Source organism: Mus pahari, chromosome 7 (assembly GCF_900095145.1).
Source record: "Mus pahari chromosome 7, PAHARI_EIJ_v1.1, whole genome shotgun sequence".
NCBI lineage: Eukaryota > Metazoa > Chordata > Mammalia > Rodentia > Muridae > Mus > Mus pahari.
Genome location: NC_034596.1, coordinates 28,483,099 through 28,509,766, shown reverse-complemented (window position 1 = coordinate 28,509,766; position 26,668 = coordinate 28,483,099). Strand labels below are relative to the sequence as shown.

At 45.2% G+C, this 26,668-nt stretch overlaps 1 protein-coding gene across 12 annotated transcripts in view; it reads right to left on the bottom strand.

Moving 5' to 3' along the window:
• The window catches only part of Myt1l (myelin transcription factor 1 like), a 402,403-nt gene that overhangs the window by 31,787 nt on the left and 343,948 nt on the right, over positions 1 to 26,668 (bottom strand). For all 12 annotated transcript variants that reach the window (XM_029541111.1, XM_029541118.1, XM_021202071.2 and 9 more), the window contains one exon: positions 4,359 to 4,421. In XM_029541111.1, the coding sequence (XP_029396971.1) occupies positions 4,359 to 4,421 (63 nt within the window). The remainder of the gene's footprint in view (positions 1 to 4,358; positions 4,422 to 26,668) is intronic.

Sequence of the window (26,668 nt, the reverse complement as noted above, 5' to 3'; positions counted from 1 at the left end):
CAGGTAAGGTGAGAAGGCTAGAGGCTAGCACCTGGGAGCTATCTGGATGGAAAATGTCATCTCCAGGCCAGAATGTTGCTCGTCTAACCTCCCTTGGATAAGGGAAGGGTTGTCCCTGTAGCATGTGAGGAACTTCTGTCAGCAGTTTCATGTGGTTTTTATAGCTCCCTCGTGAAGGTTGTAAACTTCTGGTTCTGTGACCCTCGAAGAAGCCTTTCTCTCTGTGCTTCCAGATGCTGCCTTATCCCTATCTTTGGGCGGGGTGATGCTTCTCCTAATAGTGGGGAAGACACACCCACAGGCATTGAGACCTCTGGGATTGCTGTCTGGACTTTTCAAAGCGCAGTGAAACAGTAGAAGGTATCACCAGTCTTCTGACCACAGCCTTGGGTCTTTCACCTCTCAGAAGAACAAGAGGAAAGGGCTAGTGAAGATGCTGAGATGACAGCATGGCAAATCTGCACTCCAGCCTCAATTCCTCATTTCAACTAAGGTAAACTAATTTCACAGGCATTGAGACCGTGTGTGTGAAGCTCAGCGCGTGCAATCCTGTGCTTTGGGAGGTTAGTAGTTGCCCCTCATGATGTCCAAGTACTTACATGGGAGGCACAGAATCCCCTGTGGGACACAAAGGAGGAGCAAAGGGGTCTTGGGTGTGTCTTGCTATTGTATGATCCTGCTGGAAAGGCAAATGGAGGGCTCAATCAGAGAGCAAGGGAAGCCCCTTGTGAGCCTGTGTGGTAGGAGCATTCAGAAGCTACTGCACCATTGTGTTAAAAAACAAAACAAAACAAAACAAAAACAAAAAAACAAACCCTGCAGATGAAGAAGGTTCCCATGAAGGATGGGAAAAGAATGCAAAAGAGCCTTGAGAAGCTGAGGGAATGATCAAGAATTCCAAGACAAAGTCAGATGACGACTGCAGATTGTGAAAGCTTCACAGGCCCATTGGAGGACAGTGGGAGGAAGAGTAATGGATGAAAGTTTCAGAAAACATGATGGTCCATAAAGATTTGCTAAGATAAGTTCAAAGGCATTCAGATATGACACTATGACTGGAAGCTGCACCACTGTTCAAATATAAGCTAAGTAAGTTCCAAAATGCATCTTGTCTAGCACGTCTTGGGGTGTACCCTTTCCCTGTGGGTCGTCTCCAACCCCATGGTCTTCCAGTATTGTTCTGGACTCACAGGTCCACGAAGATGTGAAACTTGACCGGACACCATGACTTGAGTTCCAGCTCTTCTAGTTTATCTCAAGCCTCAGTTTCCTCAGACCCAATAAAGAATGGGTTCCCTGTCTTCAGTGTGCAGAAAGCAGCTGAAGGAGGCATGCAGCCTTGTGGTAGTTTGAATAAGAATGGTGGCCCCCTTAAACTCATATGTTTGAATGCCACATCATGAAGTAGCACTGTTTGGGAAGGATTAGGAGGTTTGGCCATGATGGAAGTAGTGTGTCACTGCGTGGTGGGGTGGGCTTTGAGGTTTCAAAGGCCTGAGCCAGGCCCGGTCCCTCTCTTCCTGCTGCCTGTGGATCCAGACATAGAATGCTCAGCAACTGCTCTAGCATCCTGTCTGCGTGGTGCCATCAAGCTCCATGCCATAATAATGACTGAGCCTCTGAAAGTAACCAAACCCCAATTAAATGTTTTCTTTTATAGGAGTTGCTGTGGTCATGCTGACTCTTGATAGAACATGGACTAAGACAAGTCTCCAGGTCATTTATATTACAAAGAGGTCTGTGTATTTCTCTAGTGTCCAGAGTCATAGAACAGGGCTATCCTGTAACCCCAGACAGGATGATGTGTCACCCATTCTGTGACCAGGAAGGATAAACCCATGGGTTCCAGAACTATCCATGGGCTCTGACTCTGGCTTGCTTATAATCCTTACTCTGAGACCTCACTTCTTACTGTGGCATGAAGATGTTCTGAACTCAAAACTGAGCTGCACTGTGGCATATCTGGAGAACCCAGTTTATCCCTGCCTAGGCAAACTTTTCTCTATGGTTTCTGTATAAGTATCTCATGGCTGTGTTCCTGGGAAGGGATTCAGGATCACATGATTTAATAAAGATTCCTAATGATTCCTAATGATCATCTAGCCATCTGTCTTTATTCAACTTACTGAACTTTGCTTATTGAGCTGTGACCTCAGTATTTCCTTATTGGAAAATTTACATAAGAACTGTGAACTGAATGCAATGTTCTTGCTTGATTCTATTTCGACTTCTATGTAAAGGAACTTGTTGCTACACAACACTTCAATACACTCTACTTTCTGTTTGCTAAAACTGCTATAAGGCAATATTTGCCCAAAGGTTTCTCCTCAAAACCAAATTTGCTTTGCAGCTCTGTTGATAAAGCCAGTTCAGCACAGACCACAGCTTAAATATAAGCCTGACTTAAAAACTCACACACACACACACATCACATGAGTACAAAGATATATAACATATACAGCCTGAATACATATATACATACTACACATATGCATACAATCATACCATATATTCATATACACACATAGAAACACATACTGTACATGTACACAAAAATATACAATACACAAACACATGTATACACATGTTCATACACACCACATATATATCACATTACATACATACATACATACATACATTAAAAACTCATGCACTAATCCCACATTATTTTGAGACAAAATCTCTCTCTGTAGCCTAGTCTGGCCTTGAAATCTTGGTGATCCTCCTGCCTCTGCTTCCAAGTGCTAGGATTATAGATGTGAACCATCATGGCTGGATGTAAATTACATTTTAATGAAACACTTGTACCTTACTAACACCTAACACTCTAAATTAAAAGCCAAATGACTAAAAATGCTGGTGCTCATCATGGTCAGAAGCAGATATCCAATGCCATGCTATCCAATGCCATGTTTTAAAGTAGAAAACAAGACACTGGACGTGGGCTGACCAGGAAACGTCCATCTTCAGCTGTACAGACTTACACAATGATGGATGTTTTATAGGCATTTACTTCTAAATAAATGAATATAAAGACCAGAATAGAATGTACCTGACTTTATACATTTAACTTGAGTGTTTCTAAATTCTCTTTAATATAAAGCAACCATCTACTCTGGAAATGCTTTCAGAAAGATCTCAGTCTATCTTGCACACCTGGTAATTCAAGCGAAGATAAAAACCTCTCCTAACCTGGTGGGACTAAGTCTGGAGGTATTTGATTGGCGCTCAAGGATGGAGATCATGCTACCATTCAGGAGCCTATAGTTTGAAGGAGACTTCATAGCAAAGGATTGTTGATTCACAAATGTCAGCATCACTGGACCTGGGAAAGCCTTGTGGACATCATGGCCTTCTCTGCACCCTGAAAGCATGTGCATATTCTGTGTCTACAGACGGGGATGGCCCCACAAAACTCCCATGTTCTCAGAATGTGATAGAGATCATCCTCTGTGACAAATACCTGAGGATCCCCACTGTGGGTTCCATCTCTGTCCTCACAGAATGAAGTATGAGCAAGAACCCTGCTAGCCAGCTTAGTAAAACTTCCAGTGCCTGCCTCAGTCATTGCATACCTGCCTGCCCTCAGCAGCAACTAACATTAAGGAGCCATCAAGGAACCGCTAGTTCTGACAGTGGTATGCCATCTACTGATGGCTACAGATCCCCACTTGCCCTTACAGGTGTCTAGCTTTGAGGCTGCGATGTAGGACTCCTGACACTGTCACCAGGCTCCTTAAGGAGAGTTGGCCTTGCCACCTTAACCAAGAATCCTACCTACGACAATTTGCGACGGAATCACCAAGACTTTCTTTCAACTCTCCACCTGTCATAAAGAGTGTACTTCACTATGCTGATGGGTTACCAGGTAGTGGAAGCTGTTAGCTCACATGGTGGGAGTTCTGTGTCATATTGAGGCCTCTCTGTTCTCATTGGGAGGAACTGAAATGTAAAAATAAGCCTCTCTGTGGTAGTCAATCCTGTGTATAGCAACTGCACAGCTTTAGGCTTCGAATCCTAATGTTAATGGGACTAGCAGCATGTGTGTTTCTGAGAATGTTTGCCTACATGGGGTATTCTCAGATATAACGTATTTAGAGATGAAGTCTTTTTTCCTTTGTTCTTCTAGACTGAAGAACAGGAAATGTTTTGGTGGCCTCTTGCTGCTCTAGAGTGGTATACAGACCCAGGAGAGATGACCATTCAAGTAGGCCCCAGTCAGGGTCCTTAGCTGAGGAGAGGCACTTAGTTTATATGAGGTACATAGCCAGCCTGTACCTCATCCGAGAGGGCAGCACCTCTGCCAGGATGGAGCTGCCACTCTGGGGCGAGAGGATGGTTCTGATGAGTCTACATACCTTCGATGAGAAGCGTAATTGCCAGTGATGTGTCCAGAACCGTCACAGCCAGGGGTGGGGCACCTACAAGTACAAATGCAAACGGGGTAATTTACTTGAAGGAAATCAACCCCCCTGGGTAACTGACTATTTATCCAAAAGGCAAGCTCTTTGTTGTGTGCCCTTGCTACTAAAAGAGACTAAACTGATCTGGGAGCTCTCTAGCTCACTCAGGGTCATTCCCACATACAAATCCATTTCCACTTCCTTCCTTCCCCGAACAAGGACATGCCCCAAAGTGCATGCATTTTTGTGACCTCTTAGGTCTTTTTAGTCTCTCAAGCACCTTGTATCCTCTGTCACTAGGTTTATGGACCCCTAAATGGCCTTTCTGTACCCTTACTGCTCTTTGAACTTCGCCAAGGCCAGTTACTGTAGGGCTTGCAATCCCAATCTACACATGACAAGATACAAACATGGAAAGATATGCACCATGGTTAAGGGCATGGATAGTCTGAGCCAGCTCTGCACAGGGATTCCTGCCATGTCCTCACAATGCTGCCTAGACTCGGGGATCCTAGAGCCCATGTAAGGCAACAGCGGGAACCTGAGATGGGGGTGGAGGCAAGGCAGACCCCATGGTTCCCTAGTCATGGACCCTTCTAGAGGTCTGTTTTACCTTAAGCCTATTACATTTCTATTCTGGTGTATAATGTAGGAGGTGCACCTGCATGCCCTGACAGGGATCTCATATTAGCCACAGGCATCTCTACCAAGACTGTTTAAACCCAACAGAAACAAATTCATCTGGCATCTTAGGGCCGGCTTGCATTATTGATGGGTTTTTATAGTTGTTTCTCTTTAAATAGTGTGTGTGTGTGTGTGTGTGTGTGTGTGTGTGTGTGTGTGTGTGTGTGTGTGTTAGCGTATGTGCATGTGGAAGCCAGCGACAGCATCGGTATCCGTACTCAGCTCCCTCCCTCCCTCTCTCTCACCTGTCTATCAGAGCTCCTGACTGCTGGAGCACCCCGAGTAGATCGGGCTGTTTTTGTAGGAGCAATTTAGTCCTGTCAGCACAGAGTCTAGAATGCCTGAGGGACAGAGGGGCTGGGTAGAGAACCATGTATTAAAATACCATCATTCACACAATGTTTTATTTGTGTGTTTGTTAGAGCCAGAGTCATCTATAGCCCAGGCTGGCTGAGAACCTGCTATTTGTAAGGACCACTTTGAACTCCCGACCCTCCTGCCCCACGTGAATGCTGGGTGCATTAGTGCGCTCTACCTGATTACTCTGTGATCTGCACATCTGGGGAAGTGGATACGCTCACCTCTATCTCCTAGTGCCGGCAATCATGAGCCTGTGCCAACAGGTTTGCTATGAAATTTTTTATTTTCTTTTTCCAGTGGGTTCAGAGGATGACATTAAGCTCTTAATGCTTGCCCAGCAAGCAATCTCCCAGTCATCTGTGTAACTTCTTAACATCCCAAGAGAAAGAAGAAAGCAATGCAAAACCCTACTTCTCAAAGCAACCGCATTGCCTTTGTACCACCATGAAGATAAAACTAAGGGAAAAAATACCCTTTCCATTAAAGAACAGATTTAGTGATCCAGTGAACAAAATACCATCTGTTACTGAAGAGAAGACCATGCTCTGTGCACGTGTGCAGACCCAGGGAAAGCCTGAACCCAGGTCAAGAACAAAGCCACACATGAGGACAGTCGGCAGATGCTCCCACAGCTCTTAGTTTCCCTCTGTTCAGGCATGGTTCTGCTTAGCAATGCTGAGGGTGGGCCAGCATGTTAGCTAAGTATAGAGCTGAGACTGGAAGGCTACCCGTGCGCAAAAATGAGGCTAGCCCACAAGCCTGGTACACTGCGGCTGGCAGACTAGCCCCTCACAGATGTGCTTTCTCCAGACTGGATGACACAGTGCCAAGGAGCAGGTGCGCACACAGGAACTGGACCCGTTTCAAATGTGCAAATGGCAGATTGCCATACTTGGATGCATAAACAAGTTTCAGGGTTTAGAAATTTTCTAATTTCCCTCTGGCCCCATGAAAGGGAATGTGCATCTAGCTCTCAGGGTATAGAGGTCAGTATCTCCCACACCACATGTAAGGATAGAGTTTAATTTATGGCCTGTGTTAGGGGAGAAGCAAAGCCAACTAAATGGCAGGGCAGTGGAGGTGTCTGGAGGGCTCGGGTCCACGCAGGAGGAGGTGGACCTGTGAAATAGCCATTGGCTACAGAATAAGGCTGAGGTTGCTTGAGTGAACCCTACTTGTCAATAGCAGCTCTCTCCCTGCCTGGGGACTTGGGTTTGACAGATTAACTGTGTTAACCTTCATGGCCCGTGTGATGATAAGGCCTGTCATTCAGTAGCTAAGAGAGAATTTCCTGAGGAGTGAGTCACTGGGCTTCTTCAGTGGCTGATTTTCCCAGTGCTGAGACACTCACCTGAGAGAAATCGTCCTGAGAGATACTGAAAGGAATAACAGTTCTGGTTGGAGGAGTTGCAAGAGACTCCGTGTTTCCTACTCACCAATAACCTACACCCGGCCTTAGTTTCTACTGTAGGGAGACTTGAAAGCGCTTCCTAATTTAAAACCTAGTGAAAGTTAATTGAGAGTTTACTCCTTTAACAAGAGTAAGCTCAAACTGAAAATGAGGTCTTTTTTTTTTGTGGATTTTTTTTTAATTAGATATTTTCTTTATTTACATTTTAAATGCTACCCCGAAAGTTCCCCATACCCTCCCCTTGCCCACCCACTCCCACTTCTTGGCCCTGGCGTTCCCCTGTATGGGGCATATAAAGTTTGCAAGACCAGGGGGCCTCTCTTCCCAATGATGGCTGACTAGGCCATCTTCTGCTACATATGCAGCTAGAGGCACGAGCTCTGGGGGTACTGGTTAGTTCATATTGTTATCATTGGTCTTTCTTGGTCGGAAGACCTGAAAATGAGGTCTTACAACCAAGAAAGAACAATGATAATTGGCTCCTCCTACCTCCACCCACAAAACCTTTGCAGCAAGTTCTATGTTTTAGGCTGTCCTTTACAAATGTATAATTTGTCACCTAGTAAGAAAGAGGTTCAAGATGCACTCTTCCTACCACAAAAGGAAAAAAAATTAATTTTCTCACTTTCAGGGTTTTCATTGTTTTGCGGAAGGTTTTCTTTCAGGAACCTGGCCAAGTGAGACCACCTGTCAGCCATGAGGCTGTGGGCCTGCTCACAGCCAGGAGGGTAGCTGTGGGGCTAGAGAGCCTCTCTCTGTGAGGAGCAGAGGAGAAGGCAGGCCCATTGAGCTCCCCCCCCCGCACTGTTTGAGCTCCTAACTGCTGAGGCACTTGCTGCCTGCCACGCTCTACCAGCAGGTGGCACCTTTGGGCCGAGACAGGGAGCTCTGGCTGCTTCACCTGCCCGCCCCTGCAGGAGCTCCAGGCATTCATTCCTGTCTGACTATTCAAGACTTTAAGGCTTTCTTAAACTCATAGATTTACATACAAATTTTCCCAGCCTTAAGAAATTTCAATATTCAAAACCACAATTTTCTGCAGCCTCGAATGAGGAGATGACGATTCCTCTAAAAAAGGGACCTGCCTCTCAGACCTCTCCTCCACTCTGGACCTGGGGGAGGTGTGTGGAATCCACTTTTCCCTGTCATGCTGGTAACCATCCCTCTAGGAGCACATCTTCCCAGGAAGGGCAGCCCACGTGGGACAATCAGAGGCAGCCTGTGTGCACAGCTTGGGTTTTTGAAACCACAGAAGAGATGGGCTGGGTTTCCATGGAAACGGCCCTCAGCTCCCTAGGGGGAGGCAATGGCTTGGCTGTCAACACTGAAGTGTTTCTGGCAGGCCAGGGGAGGTTTTAAAGGACACTGTTCGATGGCCCTTCTTACTTTCCTAATAGCAGCCATGGACAGCAGTAGGGGGTTATTTTAGGCTTTTATAGTTAAGGATGTAAAGTTTGTTAAACAAAGTGCTTCGCTTTATCGGTATATTCTTTCTCATTTCAATGAGAATATGAGTAAGAAAGGAAATGAGGAATAAGTAATCTCATTTCATACTCTGCTTCTTAGATTGTGAGACAAAACACCCTGGTCTTCTTGCTATAACCTGGTTTTGCCTTTGTGATATTTAAAGAAGATAATTTTTGGTGGTACATATTGCTCTCTGGCTGTGAACACTGGTCTTGAAGAACCATGTCAAAAAATAATTTTAAAATGTCTTAAATAGCGCTTAATTGGAGAGACACGCAGATTCAGGGGACATCCCAAAGTTCTCATAGACCCTTCATTCTCATCCCAGGGCCCGGCCCTTTTCTACAGGGGAAGCTAACTGCTGCTTACTAGAGTCTGAAACCCCTGGCCTCTCTGCCTTCCGTTTTTCTACCTATTTATCACCAAGTAAACACAGTACCTCTTTAAGAACAGCCACTGGCCAAACCTACCCATAGAGTATCAGATATGTCCTCTAACATAGAAAAAAAATTAATATCAGTGTACTGAAATATCTAATCTTAAAGTCAGAGAACTCTGAATTAGAAAAAGTTGGGACAGTAGTCAGCACACCTCAACTGTGATAGGAATTTGTCCTCAGTGGGACTCAAGCCCCACTACACAGCCCCATGTGATACCCTTTGTATAGAACCATAACCTGGAGAGAGAATGGGAACAGTTACCGACTGACATTGTCTTCCTAGCTAATTATTCGTAAGTGTTTAGAAAATCCTTTCTCTATATCATCCCCACACTCTTTAAGAAGACATATTAAGAGGGTTAAATCAACATTTAGAATTATGTTAAGGAATATAAAGATGTCACGATAAAATCTCTGGTAACATGTGAGCATGACGCTATGATAGGCGTGTCCCCTGGTGAAGCAAGTATGTAGCATTATGATAGATGTGACCTCTGTTTAAATGAGGTTGTGACATCATGGTAGGTATCCCCTCTAGTTAAGTGAGCATGACATCATGATAGGTGTGCCTCTGGTTGGGTATGCCATGTTATGATAGATGCCTTTTGGCTAATGGAGTATATGACATAACGAGAGATACACCCTCTGGTTAAGTGAGTATGCACAGTGTAACACATTTGCTGATCACTGTGGGCTAAAGGGGACCCCATTCCATGCCAAGGTTATGTGATATGTTAGCAACTCTCCAACTCATCTATCACCCCACATCTCTACTGCAGGGGGTCACATAAGCCCACATGTTCTGGTTGGGCATAACATGCTAATGTGATGGTCAGCTACCTCCATGTATATGAAAAGGGGTCACAGTGTCAGACAGATGTCAAGACACCACAAGTGCAGTGTTTCAGTATGATACGGACGATGTGTGACTGGTACATGACCCAACACCCCTGCTGGATGAGAAAGAATACTTCAATATTTAGTGGGCTCGCAAATCACTGCAGGAAAGGGTCTGCAAGTGATTTACGAGTTCTCATGATAGAAGCGATTACTCATTTAAGAAACCTTCAAACAATGGAGCCTAATACTACCATCCTTGTGGAGCCCTGCCTAGATCACTGTCCCCTGGCTGATGCCCCTTGGCTGATCCTTTCAGGCTGAGCTGGCCCAGAGGTGCCAAACTGCAGAGAAGAGGGAATGCTCAGATCACTAACATCCAATGTGGGACAGATGACCTTTGATGGTTTGAAGAACTTCAAGAGATCCCTTCCCATTGTCTCTTTTGTTCCTGTTTCATAGCAGCTGTTTTAGTAAAACACAAATCATGGGGAGAAAAAAAAAAAACCCTCTTTCCTCAGTGCCTTCAATTTTGAAAGAAACACAAGTGTAAAAGTAGGCCCTGCCTCTGTGCTCACTACAGTTAGAAAGTGCAGTGGCTCTGACCACGTGCTTTTGCCTGGCTACACAGAAATTCCAATTACGAATGCTTTCTTTTCTAAACAAATGTGGCTCTAAAAGGTATATTTCTTTTCATCTTTTTCTGTCACATAAAAGAAAAACAATAAAGGAATTTAGAGAAAGAAACAATAAAGACATTTTTAAATGGACAAATGTCACACGGTTACCCTTAGGTTACAACCTTACTTTTTTTTCCCCACAAATAAAAAGAAAGCAGGTGACTTATCAGGAATATACAGGGCATCTGACATTTCTTAAACATATCACCTCAACTTCAAGAGAAGACAAAATCTTTAAGTTACTTTTCAATTGGCATGGTATTTGGTAACTTTCTCTTTATCTGTAGCTCCACCCGAGCCCCGCAGGCTGGAATGCTGCTCAGATGTAACGTAGCTCAGGGGATCTGGCATCAGATGTGATGTAGCTCAGGGGATCTGGTACCAGGGCTGGGCAGGTCACCTCTTAATGTCTCCTCCTTGGGTGGAGCCCCTTCCTCCTCCAGGGGCCCACTTCTCCCCTGTCCCTCACTGCCCTGCCCTGCCCTGCCCTGCCCTGCCCTGCTTCGCCTTCCTCAAGGTTTCCTAGGGAGGCTGGGGAGGGGGAGGACGAGCTTGAGATGCTGATACCACAGAGCACGAGCAACAAATGCAGGCCCAGGCCTGGAGCTGCGTCTCCCTGAATCTGTGCAGAGAAGCTCTCACTGTCTTCTGAAACTCCAGAGGCAGATGAGGGCTTTCCATAGTGTTACACTCAGGATGCATGTATACTGAGGAAACCTGCACATTCCAGAATATTAGTGGTCACTGGGTTAGATTTGCTGGCATATGTAACGCATAAAAACAATGCTTCTTTTTTGGTTCTAAGCCCTTTCTTTTGTAGTTACACTCAAAAGCAAACCAATAAATAGGAAATACTTGTTTAAATGCCCTTCACGTAATATTTAGCTAAAGTGTTGAAGACGGTTAGGCCTCTGGCACAGATGTATCATCATGTAAAAGACAATGTGAAGCCTGAATATAGTGATTCCCTGTTGACAGATTCAGGGAGCCCCACAGCTCCAGGAGGAAAGTGAATACCCATTTGATGGTTTGAGAAGCTCATTAGTTCTGTGATGCCCAATATGGTGGTCACCTAACCCGGGGAGCATGTTCTGAGATGCATTAGTGGTGGTGTGTCACTGCACCTACATCAGAGACAGACCTAGATGTCATAGCCTGCTACATGCAGGTCTACAGCACATGCATGTTCTAACTTTCTGCTCCAGTGTTATAAGCCTGTGTGGCACGTTAGAGTGCTACAGGTCCCACCATTTTAAACATGCCAAAGTGTAAAGTATGGTAAAAATATACTCAAGTTCCACCATATGTATGCTGTATCACTGACCTAGCCAGAGCTAAGCAATGCGGGACTAAGTGTCCTAGTTAGAATATATAAGACATTCTCTAAAGTGTATTTAGATCTCAGGCTTATGGTACAACCCACTGGGAATAGGAACTTCTCAAAGTCGGTCTAATGTTGATGAGGAAATCACAAGCTTGCTATCAGCATGGGGTAATCTCTAACATGCACTGAGTAGATGCAACCTTTAGCCATGGACTCAACTCTGTTGGTCCCACAGTGCCCCTGGTGTTAGGGATAGGGGACTCATCTCAGAGTTGACCAGCAGCCTGGCCATGTCTCATTCATTTCTGTGGGCCACTGGAGCTCAGGCTTGGTCCAAGGGCGGCACCCAGGCTGCATGGCAGCTGGACTGGCATGCTGCATGCAGCTCTGCTTTTGTGTCTCAATCATGCAGCTATAGGTCTTAACTCAGAAGTCATGTGTGTGGCTCATGCTGCCCTTTTGAGTCTGTGGGAAGATGTCTAACTCAAACCCCTGGTTGCCATCACTGTGACCTACTGCACGGCTGGAGGACATCCCAGGAACATCAGCAGTGGGCTCCTGTCAGGGCGGCAGAACGTACCTAGCACATCCTGACGTCCCATTCACTTAACAGGATGTGTCCATGGGAAACTGCTGCCAGAGCACATGCACGTCCAGCAGCAGGGGACCAGCTAAACAAGAGGCGGGGCAGCCGCAGTCAGAACCCATGCAAAAAAAAAAAAAATACAAAAGGTGACTAGTGCAGCGGACTCAAGGCAACAGAAACCACCATTCCTCACCTCTCACCCTCTATGGTGAGCTAAGAACATATCATACCACTTAGCTCATGGTGGGTGATGGGGCTCCACATCTGACATGCAGGGGGATTTCATCCAGTGCTGGAAGGTGGGGCTAGACTGAGGAATACTCACCTTCAGTTGATTGCACTGAGCCCTAAGTTAGTGCCACGGTTAAAGAGTTATTGGGATTCTCTGGCCCCAGTTGCCGGGTGCAGGTATGTAAACATCACCATATCTACTCTACTCTACACATAATTGCATAGTCCAAAAGAATTCTCACAAAGGAATCAAAAGGCACCAGTGAACGTATCTAATAATCTTTAAGCAGATTTGTCCAATATTCATAATGTCTTTCAGTTGGAGTGCATTAAGAGGAGACAGGGAAGGAGGGGGTGGAGTTCCATGTCCAGAGTTCCTCATGCTAACACTCAAGCTCTGAGCCACGGAGAACCAGGCCCCATACTAGACAGATGGACAGATAACCTAACTCATCCATGGTGCTCTTCCACCTCAATTGCTACTAACAGAGTGCATTTGTCCACACATAAAGTCAGGATGGAGAATGTACCAGACAAGTTTCCAAGGATGCCAAGGCTAGGAGAGGCCCATCCCACCCCAGGGGATGCTGCATGGCTGGCCACTGCTCAAGCCATCAGAGCACATGGAAGGACTGGAGGTTACCTCCACTTCTTTGACCACAGATGGCTCAATGCTCCTTTGCAGCTACAGGCAGAAAGAGGTTGAGTCATTTAGAATTAGGTTAGTTTCTGAAGGTGTCTGACTCCAGCCTTTAAGACAGGTAGTGTGGTGCAGTTGGTTTTTCTTTGAAACTAGATGGTCACTTCTAATATTTAATCTTCCTTCTTGTTTGTCGTATTTTCTACACTTGTGGGCCATTTACTTACTTACTTACTTGGAACTTGTACACAGGTTCTTCTATGTTTCTGGGACTAGCCTCAAACCCCAGAGCCCCCTGGTTCAGTCTCTGAGTGCCAGGGAGAGGCATGCATCATCATAGCCAACCAGGATCCTTTATTTCCAAAGCCCCTCTTTTGACTTCATATAAAACCCAGCGAGTTAACCAATTCATGCTGTCCCGCACTCAGGACTACTGATGCCTTCTGCCCAGATCCCATTTCTCTGCTTTCATCCTCTTTCTGTCTTCACTTAAATCTCATTTTTCTGTTTAGTTTCCATCTTCTAGTACCTTAGCATGAAAAATATCTATCCTTCTTCCAAAACAACCTACATTTCTCCCTAGTCTTGAGACAATTTGCTTGCTCGAATCAATAGTTTCTGCAGACTAATAGTTTAGAAATTAAGTAATTTATAAATTAAACTAATAGTTTAGAAATAAATTAATCAAATTCCTTGTTGTCAGGGAAAGATTCCAGGGCAATGAGGCAAGTTTTACAGAAAGCTCCCTTCTACCCTCTCTCTCCCTTTCTGCCATTTTCTTTGATTAGAATCTTTTGATTCTTCTTTTTGAGTCAAGGTCTTTTTTGTGTATCATAGGCTGGCCTTGAACTTGTGATCTTTCTGCTTCAGCCTTCCACATTCTTGGATTATAGCTGTATTCCCCATGCTAGGTCACAAGCAGATTTTCCAATGTCTGAATCCATCACTGCTTCACGTGCTCAGACCCTCCTGCACGTGCTCATGCGCACCTCTGCCTATACTTTTCATGCTCTGGTTCCTACAGACCTCTCAGGACCTATGGAATGTGGAGAGTGAGAGAGATTGTGCTAACACAAAATGAGCTTATATGGACAAGTGGTCAAGAGCTATTGGTGTTGTCTAACACCAAGCTCTGCCCAATTTCTGTGCCTTCCTTTTGAGTTCCAGGAGGGCTGTCTAGAGAGCTGGAGTCAGGGGTCAGTACAACTACCACAGAAACCATGCCCTAAACCTAGACTGTGAGATGTGTGTTCTAGCAATGGGTGTTCAATGGCAAGACAAAGTCAAGAATAAGGGTGAGTGAGTGTTGTGGGAGGGGGGAAGAGGAAGAGGAGGAGGAGGAGGAGGAGGTGGTGGTGGTAGAAGGCAGTATTGAATGCTAAGAACACACAGCACTGATGCTACTGCATGGTCTCCCCCATGACCAGGAGCTCTCCCAGGTATGTACCAAAGGCAGAGGATCATGACGATCCTGCTCACTCCAGGGCTCGGTTCCTATTCTACCTCCTGGAGAGAAGATCAAGGATCCTTCTCAAACCTTCTAACCCCTGGATGTGCCTTGACCAAAGACTGCTAACTTAGGGGACCTGGGCATGGAAGAACAGGCATCCTCTTCCTAGGGACACTCTAGAAAGTGTTGTCCACCGTGGGGCCTGCCAGAGAATACAGAACTTTCTCATCTGGGGGTTATCTGAAGAGAAGTCTGAGAGAATAGGCTGCATGAAGAATGGATGAGCTTACAAGGACATACTAAGAAGTGAGCCATAGCAGAAAGAGTGGGAAGGAGGACTTGCTGAGACCCAGGGCTCCAAGGTCACATCCATCTGTGCCTGATACCGTCTTCCATGACAACTTGGAATGTCTGCCCCTCCTGTACCCTCAGGGAGAGCAAGAGGTAGACTGCACTCCCAAAAGGCCAGAAATGTGTAAGAACTCAGCTATGCTGCTTGAATGGGCAGTACTGGGAGTTAGTTCAGAGAAAAGAGGACTTAAGGGGAACGCAGGTACTGTCACAGATACATCTGAAAGCAAATCTCAGGAGGAGAAGGCAGATCTCTTGCCACCTGCTCATAGGGCTAGGCCCCTCAGAAGAGTATTCCAACCTTGGCTGACTAGCACAGAGGGCATCTCCTCTCCTGGAGTCACAGAGAGGGCAGACTGGCAACTTCAAAGAAGTGTGAGATCCCTACAGGGTGGTTTGAAGTGATACCTGCTGGTGATCTCAGAGACCTTCTGGGCTGAGCTCTGGACAGCTGACCACAGCAAATGCTCGTGTCTATCTGTGGCATGCTTTAGAAAGCCCAAGGATTCTGGTGACTGAGGATAGATGGATATAGAATCCTTACAGGCATCTAGAGGAACAGCCACTATGAGGGAAGTTAGTGACTCTACCTCTTTGGTCTTCTCTTCTAGGAATCGACCTCCAATGACAACTAGGGTAGTAGTTCTCAACTTGTGGGTCACAACCCCTTGGGGAATCACATACTAGACATCCTGTATATCATATATTTATATTACAATTCTTAACATTAGCAAAATTACAGTTATGAAATAACAATGAAATAATGCTATGGTTGGTTGGGTGTTGCCATAGCATGAGGATCTGTATTAAAGGGTTGCAGTATTAGGAGGGCTGAGAACCCCTGCTTTAGGATAAAGTCTCCCCCTCCACCATCTGTGGTGTCCCTCTCCAGCTCCCAGATGCACACCCACATGAGAAGCTATGTCCGTCTGTCCTCTGCTTTCTATGATGTAGCTCCCTAGGACAAGGCTGAGTGGTAACATCTCCCACCTGGTTCCATTCATTCCTCTTGCTACTCAGAACCTCTGGACCAAAGGGAGGTTGGAAGTATAGTGAGACCCCTCCCTACCAGGACTCACCAATTCCAGGGAAGCCACTAGGCTCTTGTTTTCTGACTTTCAGGTCTAACCTAAAGTATAGATGATATAACCAGACCGAATGTCCTTCCTGTTGTCTACTGGACTGCAGGGTATTCAGGTCATGGCACAGCTGTCTCCTTGATAACTAGGCCACATCCTGCTTCCCCCTTGGCTTTCTTTCCAGTCAGAGCCTTCACTGTTTATCTGCTGGAGATCTTTGCTCTGTGGGCCCAGTGTGCTGTCCTTGAAACCACCTTTACAGGAGAGGTGGGCTAAGGGCCATTCTTCTATGAAGCCAGCTCACTAAGCAGTGAGGCTGTGTCACTGAATCCTGATATGGCTCCTGGTATCTAGGTCAGGGGTTGGGCTGGGTTGGAGGGCTCAGCTCCTGTTTTGAGGAAATTGGAATCAACTCATAATTTGCTATGTGGATGCTAGGCTGTAATACATGTCTGTCCAGTCCAGGGCCTGATTTTCTGCAGAAACTCTACCTAGTCTTTCAGGCTCATTGACTTTGTAGAGCTCACAGCACTATGGAAATAGAGACATACTCAGACAGGACTACTTAGTGTTGAAGCACCCCGTTCTCAGAGTGGATATATTTTTTAAGTCTTACATCCATCTTTTCATGCGTACCAGCATACAGGATTATAGTTAGGGCCACAGAACTCAGGGGTGTGCAAGGTTAGATCTCGTTTTGATTTTACTTTTAAGATCAGCTAGTTTTTGAGATCCTTGCATTTCCTGTAGCTAGTGACCTTTGGTGATTGATCAGGGCCCATCTAGTATTCCTTGGGCAGAAAGACACCTGTGACCTCTAGAGGGATGTAGGAATCAGCTTGTGATGGTCTAGATAGTCATGCAGACAAGCATGCCCTCAGACCACAGTCGCCATGCTTGAAGCACACTGTCCACATCCTACCATGTCCCTGTTCTTTTTCCTGATTCAGGGCATCTGCCTTCTCTCTGCAAGGACGTAAAGAACCATGCAAGGATCTTTCCCAAGATGAGGAGTGCGTGTGTGCGTGTGTGTGTGTGTGTGTGTGTGTGTGTGTGTGTGTGTGTGTGCTCTTGAGTGCATGGGAGGAGAGCAAGTGGAGAGGAAAGAGGGGCACTGATAGGGAACGTGTACTGCTGGCAAATATAAGAAGCACAAAAGCATATATCTGGAGAAAAAAAATGATAGGGAAAGGGAGGAACCCAGGGAGAAGAGGAGAAGCCCAGGTAGAAGAATGTATATTGGAATATAGATATATGACTAAGAGTATTTATTTAATACAGGTCTAGGAGAAGAGCCAGGACAACGGGAGTGTTGCCAGGACAAGGAGGGACTGGTATAGACACATCCATCTATGTCTAGGCTCTCCTCATTGTAGATGATGATGACAATGATAAAAGTTATGGGGTGGGCAAAGAGGGGGGCCCTACTTCAGCAGAAGAACAACATAAAGGAAGAGGGTAGCCTGAACTTTAGCCTGCAGAGTTGCAAGGAGACTCTCCAAACCCCCGGCATAATATTAGGGAGACATGGGTACTAGCAGGAGGGACTCTCAGGATCAGATGACCCACAACAGGACCAGGACCTCAGAAGCACTCTATCTTGGCTTGGGGTTTACAATGTCTATTCTTATACTTCCCCTTCCTATCAGGAATTCCATTTTTGGGAGTTTGGCTCAAATATCTGCCAGGTTACTCTGAATTGCCAACTACCCAGTCTTAACAAGTACTCTGTCCTCCAGGGTGGAGCAGCATGTCTGGGGAGAAGATGCTGGAGGCAGGAGATCAGGCAAGGAGGGGCAGGTGTCAAAGGCAGTGGAGTGCAGAGGCTCAGGGTAGGGGGAGGTGCGATCTAGGGGAGAGCAGGACTTGGGCAGCACCAGACTTTTACGCACATTGCAGGATCTGTGTGCAATAAAAATTGGTGATTAAATATAGATATTTCCATTAATGCAAACATTTAGGCACAGGCACTTGCTGTACACAGCCTTTACTGAATTCATTATATTCCACTAATATGTTGTGGGTTGGCTGACATGCCGAGCACAGATATTAACAGCATCTTTATTTACTGACCCTTTAATGGCTTTGGCTACTCTTAGGATAATCATTTCAAGATGTGCTTGCCCCAGTATGAATATTAACAGAAGTGTTACCTGCTAATACCAAAATTATGACTCTGAGGAAGAGAATCACATTTTTATAATAATTTGCCTTATGTAAGCTATAAGGGAAGAATAGGTATGACAAGGAAGGGAGAGAGAGGGAGGAGAGGGAGGGAGGAGAGGAGGGAGAGAAGGAGGGGCCTCCTGCAAGACTGGGAATTCTCTCAGGAGATAAGGCTGTAGTGGTAACATGGTCAGTGCCTGTGTGGAGCAGGCCTCAGAGCCTCCTTTCTACTCAGGATGCTGGCAGATGCTGCCAGCCTGAGAGAAGGCTCAGAAACCTCCTGCTGCAGTGGGGGCGTTCTACATCCTGCCTGTTCTGTGCACACTGTGCCAGGCTAGGCCTGCCCTGAGGCTGCAAAGGGAAGCAGGAAGAGGGAGTGAGTTGCTATGGCAACCCGGTTGCCAGGCTCCCAGTTTTCTCAGTCATCCCCATGGTGCAGACTGATTCTACAATGTGCAAGGTTTTTGTGTTTTCTTTTAAAAGCGAGATCAGGTTCCTAGGTGCTGAGCAGCCAGCATGTAAGAGATGGGGAGGTGCTCTAGGGGTAGGTGGCCTCATGCCCCAGGGAGGGTGGAGGAATGCCAATGAAGTGGGCTTAGCTCACTGCGCATTATAAGAAGTGTGTAGAATGGGGAAAAAGTACAAACACAGAATCTGTTAACAGAATCTTGGGCTCTGCAGCCTCTGGACAGCGAAGCTGCCTTGTAGGCAGGGCAGTTTCTAGCATAAAACTAGGCTTGGGTCCCTTTAAGTCCAGGTGTGAACACCAGCCCAGCCCTTGCCTTTACAAGCTTCCATAGAATCCTAAATTCCAGGGCCTCTAGACAAAGAGGTCACCCTGCAAGATAGGACAGACTGTGGCACAGGCCACCAGGGTATTGTCTCAGTCACCTTATTTCAGAGATCAGAGGGCATACTTGTATCAAGTGTAGGTCAAAATCATTTGGTGCACTTTTCTTTGCATATAACACTGTGTCTTCTTTAAAGCACGTACACTAGAGTTCTAGGCTTTGGGGTGCTAAAGGACTGCACTATGGTCATCTAAAAAAAAAAATGGTCCAGGGAAGCAGTAAACAGCCTTCTGGAAAGTACACCGGGAGGAAGGTCTCCTGAGATACCAGGTTTCATCCTCTCATCAACCTGATGAATCACTCTAGGCGTGCCCTTACGTGCTGGTTCTGTGTGTATGAGAGAGTGTGTGTGAGCACCTATCTATAAGTCATATATTCACATTGTATGTGTTATATTTGTGGTATGTATATATATCATATATGATATAGTGTGTATATACATAGTGTGTGCATGCACACTACATATACACACAATTAAACATGTACATATGGCATGTGCATGCATGTGTATTCATATGTGCAAATTGGTGTATGCATCATGAGGGCAAGTATGCATGGGTAAGTATGTGTGGTTTTGACCACAGAGATATAGTATGTCTTTCCTGATTCTACAAGTTGACTGCAAAGGGAGTTTTGCACTCCGAAGTTGGAGGGAATACAGATACAAAGTTCCTATTCAGTCAGCCTGTCCTCTGACTCATGTCCATCTGGGAGAAAATAAGATCTGGGATGGATACCATGATACCTCTCCTGGGGGTAAGCCCATATCAGACAGACCCATTGCAGAATCTAAATTGTTTTGCTCTAGAGGGACCTATGTGTTCATACAGATCAGCATTGCCTATTGGAGATAGAAAAGTAGTCCAGCAATACTTCTTCCTCTGGTTAGGAAAGACTGAATGAACATCACATCTTTGTGGAAGGCAATGTTAGCAAATTTATTTGAGTGCAATGTTTGCCTTGGAAAGTTATGACCTCAGAGAAGTCACCTTTCTGTGACAGTTTGTTGCCTGGTATGGGGACATCCACTCCCTTCCTACTTCTTTCACCAGCTTTCCTGTCTTACCCACTCTGCCACAGGTCATAGGACGCCAAAAGGGACAAACTGAAAACCAACTGTGTTACCCGAGATCCATGGAAGAGGAGCTGGGCATCTGAGAGACCCACACGAGCCACCTGGAGCCAGGAATTTGTCTACCAGGAGCCAGGAATATTGTTTCTTCACTGCGTTAACACATTTCCCATGTATATAACAAAGCTCTAAGAAAGGCCATAATTTGTACAAATAGAAAACCAGCTGAGCTGAGCAGTAGCATAGACCTTTAATCCTAGCACTCGGAGGCAGAGGCAGGTGGAGCTCTATGAGTTCAAGGCCAGTCTGTTATATAGAGTTCCAGGACAGTCAAGGTTACACAGGACAACATTGTCTCAAACTAAAATAAATAAACCTGTTTAAGAGAGAAAGAACCAGATAATTTAAATGTTTAAAACAAAACTTTCATTTTGCTCAGACAACATCCTCAGTACCAAGATGACCACCCTCAAGGTGTCAGAAGAACTTGGAGCCACAGAGCAGGTTCTGGGCTGGCCACCAGTGGAGTTACTCTAGACTGGCTGGACTGAGTTGTCTGTAGCTCTCTTTGCTGCTGCTGCTGCTGCTGCTGCTGCTACAATCTCCAGCCTCTGCAGAGGGACAGTCACATGTGTATCTGTTTGGCCCTACAAGAGCCTTATGAAATGGGGGGGGGGGCAGATCTTATTACTGTTTTTTCTAGATAAGAAAACTGAAATCCAGAAAGCTTCATTAACTTGCTGAGGCCCATGTAGCCAGAGAGTACTGAGTCTGAGTTCAGGCTCTCTGGGTCCCTTGTTCTTTCTTATAAAATGATGAGTGTCTGGGACAGCTGAGCTGCTGGGCTATAATGCCTAGAAGGCCACTTTCTCAGTCACCTGTCCTCATCAGGCTCAGTGCAAAGAAGACATGGAAGTACCTGCTGGCTCAGCTGGGTGTACAGATGAAGTGGTAAGGAATACTTTATAAAAAGAAGAACAGCAAGCAGATGCCCAAGCCATCTTCCTCTGAGAGCTCTGGGCCTGCGAATGATCCGTGAGAGTCCCAGACACTGAAGTGACAGTACAACTGAGACCCACAGGAAGAATCAAAGTGGGCTTTGTATGAGGATATCCTTTGCTGTGCATTACTGTCAACCAACCAAGGTGGTAACAGGTCAGGCTCTGGAAGGTGCCAAAGGCGGGCTGAGAAGTTAATCTGTTATCTAATAGAGTAATCCTGAGGCCAGGCCAGAATGGTTTCGAATCTAAGGAAGGCGGAAGCCAAAGAAAGAGTTTCACAATGACGCTAACACTGCAAGAAGGGGATCTGATTCACAGGGGAGCAAAAAGTGCCTCAGTTTCTATTATGTTCTCTATCCAAAAAAGGAAGAGAAATGAAGCAAGAGTTCAAAGTAGATAGAGAAAGAAAGATATGACAGAGACTAAAGATGATCAAAATATGCCAGTTGGGAAACGATTCTGAATCTGGGGTGGGGTGGTGGCAAATGAGGATTTGATCTGCAGTGAATTTGACGGGCTGATGGGCATTTTTATTTGATGATTTTAAACCTGATTTGCAAGTCTGATATAAGAGTTTTAAAATTGTACCATATTAGACAAGAGTGAGAAAAAGACATATTAGGAAATGGAATTCTTTTATCTTTGAAATATTTTGATCTTGGTTGTTGAAGTTTCAAATGTAGAAAGTTTTATTTCAATCCTTGTTGAAGATGGGTTAAAATTCAGTTTGTTAATCATCTTGATGTATTAATTATCATTTTTCCCTGATATCACCTGTCTTCTCCCTCCGAATGGTCTCAGGGCTTTTCTAACCTGCTACTCTGTCACTCTGAGCTGGTTCTGGCTTCCCCATGTGGCAGTCTGAACCCAGTGAGCTAATGTACTCAGTTCTGTGGGCATCAGATGCTGTTTCAAGCACTGTGCAGACATCATGGGGTTGATCCTTATGACGACCTTAGATGCCCTATCTGATCTAAGGCAGTCGGCCAGTACTGCTATCACTTTGCAGATGGAAATGAGAAAGGGGGAAGCTCTAGGGCTTCAGGGCTGTAATGGCCAAGCCAAGATCTGACCTTGGAAGTCTGCACTTTGGTCTGTGCCAAACTTGGATCTGCTTCCTGTTCCACTGTGGCCTTCAGCTGAGCAACTTAGGTCACACAGATGCTGTGTGTATGTGTGTGTGTGTGTGTGTGTGTGTGTGTGTAAATGTGCAACTTCCCTCACATCACACATATTTCAGATATACCTCTAGGCCTTTGAGTAAATCTTAATAAACCAATTTAAATATCTGGACTAAAATTTGAAAGGAAATACTCAGAGGGAAAAAACAGTAGTAGAAACCGTCTCTACTCAATCTCAGTAGCTACTCTAGGGCCCATGTGGCACTGCAGCTGTTTCTGTGGCAACAGCTCTGGTAATGAATAGAAGGAAGAAAAAGAGATATTCCCTAGGGAGATGGCACAGTCCCCCAAGGCCACCCAAAGACAGAAATCAGCCACAGTGGCATCATTCTGGCAGTGAGTTTTGGCAGAACCACAACTCAACTGTGAACAAGGCATCATCATTTGTGAAAATGATTCCCTTAAGGAAGGCCAGAGTAAATAAATCTATTACAAGTGGCAATTTGACCATCCACTAAATTCCACTCTGTGTCCGTTATGGTTAAGTACTGTGTGGGTTCTCGGTGCAGAGCACTGGGCAGCAGGTTCAAGTCCTCAAGTCAGAAGTCCTATATTCTACGGAGTTATCAGAGACGCTGGCTTATGCATGTGATCTTAAACTGAAAGTAATGTGTGTTTAATCTAAAATAAGCAACAGAGCCAGACACCCAACAGATATATACTTTTCAGTGTTGGGTGACAGGCTCTGGGATGTAGTGCACACTCAAAAGCTATTTGGTCTGATGTGTTTTGAGCAGAAAATCTCTGACCTGCCGGCCATTTTCAACCTAGGAAATATCATGCAGATGATGGGAGGATGCAGGGATCTATTGGATAATCCCGTAGGAAGATAAGCAAACACTCAGGAACTCTCAACCAAGATGCAGGCTATGGAGGGAGGACAGAGGGCAAAGCCAAGAGGATATTCAACTCACCCCCCAAGGTAGAGGGAATGTCCAAAATACTTGGAATTTCATTACACTACTCCCCACAAATAACCCAGCTCTTGAGACTTGATGAGCACACATGAGTGAATTTCATTGTAAAAAGGTCCCAGTGGATGATTCTAGGAAGTCTTGGCTTCCTGCTCTGAAGAGCCGTTCAGGTCAGCTGCTCACAGAGGAGGATGGGTCACGCTGCACTGCTTCTTCACGTTTTAGAGACTGATTTCATTTTGACAGGGATGTCACTCTGCTGATTTCAGGTGACACTGGCTACCTTGTCTGCATAGGAACATACTGTAGGTGAAGACCTGGACACAACATTAAAGGGCACGTAGGTTATCTTGATGGACAAGGACATAGCTTCCAGTCCAGTGTTTGGTCTAAGAGTCAAGAATGTCTGTGTATCCTCCATTCTTTACTCTGCAGCTGCTGGTCTTAGTTCAGGGCTGAGATGTTTATGTGGCAGCAGAATATGACACAACATTATTTTCTGTGTGCTACCCTTTTGTCATCTCCTTGTTACACTGCATCTGGGTTCTACTTAATTGCCATCATGGCCATTGCTCTATTCTTTGTCCCAGAAAGCAATGCCATTGTGATGCTCATGATCTTGGGTCCATTTCCACCCAGGCAACGAGATCTCAGTGAACCTCCTTGATAATCTTTCCAAGTTTTATCATTTAGAAATGGCTACAATCCCAGAGACTGGCTAGTCTATACACTGACCCATCTATTACTCTTCTCAACAGTTCTTCAAAATTATCTGGAGACTCAAAAATTGAGTTCTACAATAAGAATAGTTTCATTTGGCTCATTAACTTATTAGTCCTTCTATTTCTAATGATAGGTTGAACATAGGGGAAAGATGACTATATGTACAGACCCTACTTCCTAGTATATGTCATGGGCCACAGATGTCTACAGAGCAAGAGGCCAAATGCTGTCTCCTAGAAGAAGCCAGAACTCTCAGGAGAATGAGTACAAGATGATGAGAGAGGCAGCTGACGGTAGAAATCAATCTGTTGTGTTCTTGTTGACAGGTTTCAAGAGAAAGCTGTAAAACCATTTCAAGGACATATGCCTGCATGGCAAGGGTGCAAAATATATCATACCATTTCTAAGGGTTGCATACAATTTAAATGGTTAATTGAAGAACTAAGGGGTACTGAGAGTTCCTCACCATCCTTCATACCTAAAAGTAAAATAATATGAAAATATGCATCCGCCCTTCTGTATGGGGAATCACCTTTACTTTCCCTCATTCCTGTACCCTACATGCATCAGGAAATAAGAGACTTAACTCTAGATGAGCATTGGTCACAACAAAAGCTCAGATTGCCAGTGTTTCATCTATTATTCCATGAGCCAATCTCCACAAAGACAGTCCTTTTCACTCCCTCTATCCTATGGTTTTGATGGTAAAATTTTAGTCTGAGAGAGAATCCACAGGGCAGACTCAGCATACTGCCATTTTCTTCTTCTGTCTCATGACTCCCCAAAATTGGTACGCTCTTGTCCTTTTTTGACTCTTAAGAGAGTCAAAGGCCCAATTTTGTTTTTTGGAATTCATATTGACCCACATCTGTGCGGAGGGGAAGCTGGTGCTCCATCAATACCACTTGTCTCCTGGGCCCTTTTTGTCAGGGCACATTTGCTCCCATTGGCTGTCCCCCTAATCCACTGCCTCCTTCCTATGTCCGTGAAGATCCATTGCTTTCCCACCACAGAGGAATATAGAGAGCTACATCAGGAAATGGTACCTTTTCCCTGAAAGCTTTCCTAAAAAGACTGACAATCTTAGAGTGGATCCAACTGCTGTTACACCTAGGGCTTGCTCCTAACTCTGCACTGGCTTTGTTGGTATGCTCTAAGGATGAAGGCTGAATACACCTGTGGTCTCCCAGACATCTGAAGCCAGACAGGGAGGGGCTTGGATTATGCTCTATGACAGGGGGTCTCCTAAAAACAGGTATGACTCACGAACCCCAAGAGCCAAGTCAGACTTGTGCTGCCATTTCTACAGCCTAGATGAGGACACCAGTGCATCCATGAAATAAATGACTACTTGTGGTACTGGTCCTAGAGCTTGTCAACCTGACTCAAACCTAGACACCCGAGAAGAGAGAATCTCAACTTGCTTCCATCATACTGGCCAGTGGGCATGTTGGTGGGATAATTTTCTTGATAATTACCATCTCTGGGAAGGGAGGCCTGGGCTGTATAAAACACGGTAGCTGAGAAAGCCAAGGGAAAGCAAGAGAGTAATGAACATTTCTGTGTCCTCTGACTCAGTTCCTGCCTCTGGGATCCTGCTTGAGCTCCTTGCTTCCCTCAAAGACAGATCATAATCTGTAAGCTAAAATAAACCATGTTATCCCCAAGGTGCTGTTGGTCAGTTTTAGTACAGCAAAGAAAAGCTAACTAGGACATTATGTCATACCCTATAGCATACTCGAGGTCAGGATCTACCCACAAAAGTTGCAGCCAGAGAAAAGCATCATGTACCAGCCATGCAGATGAGGCACGAGCCCTCACCAGTGACACCTGCAAAAGCAATCTTAGGCATTAGTGTTTACGTTTCTCATACTGCCTTCTCAGAATGAAAGCTTTGGTTATGTGGTCCTTCCTTATAGAACCACAATGGTAAGAGACTGGAATCTCTATTAAGTAGAAAAGCACACTGCAAGATTGTAACTAGTCAAAATAACAACATCTGATTATTAATATTTTCCTTTCCTTGCTTTTATCATTTTTAATTTGTATTAGTTTTATATTCAAGATTCATTTAAAACTTCCTTGCTTAGTGAACAGTCCATTTTCTCCCTCGCATATGTCAGGATTTAATAGTTTTATACACTGTTTTAGCTAATTTTCAATTGTTGTGGCCAAACAACATGACCAATACAACTTACAAAAGAAAGCGTTTAATTTCGGGTTTATGGCTCCAGAGGGCTAGAGTCCATGGCCACCACGTTGGGAAGCAAGGCAGCAAGCAGGCAGGTGTTTTACTAGAGCACTAGCAGAGTTCACATCTTGATTCTCAAGCAAGAGGGAGGGGGGATTATAGATGGCATAGGCCCTTGAAACCTCAAAGCCTGCCCTTAGCAACATGCCTCCGCCCAACAAGGCCACACCTCCCAATCCTTCCCAAATAGTTATACAACTGGGGACCATTGTTTAAATATATGAGGCTATGGTGACCATTCTCATTCAAATCACCACATTCCACTCCCTAGGCCCCATAGACTCATGGCCACACCATAAAGCAAAATGCATTTAGTCTAACTTCAAAAGTCCCCATAGTCTTTCATATACACTTTGCATATTTTTTAATCCTAATCAAGTGAATAGTAAAGCATCACCCATACTTGACCACAGTAGGACAACATGAAGGATGGCTGCAGATGAAATTAGAAGGAACCATTTATGCTGTAATGGTGCTGGGGTTGGGGTGGGTTGGGATGCCCATAAGAACATGCCTCACCAAGCCTCCGCACTGGCTCCCTACTGGCTATGATACTGAAAGTTACTT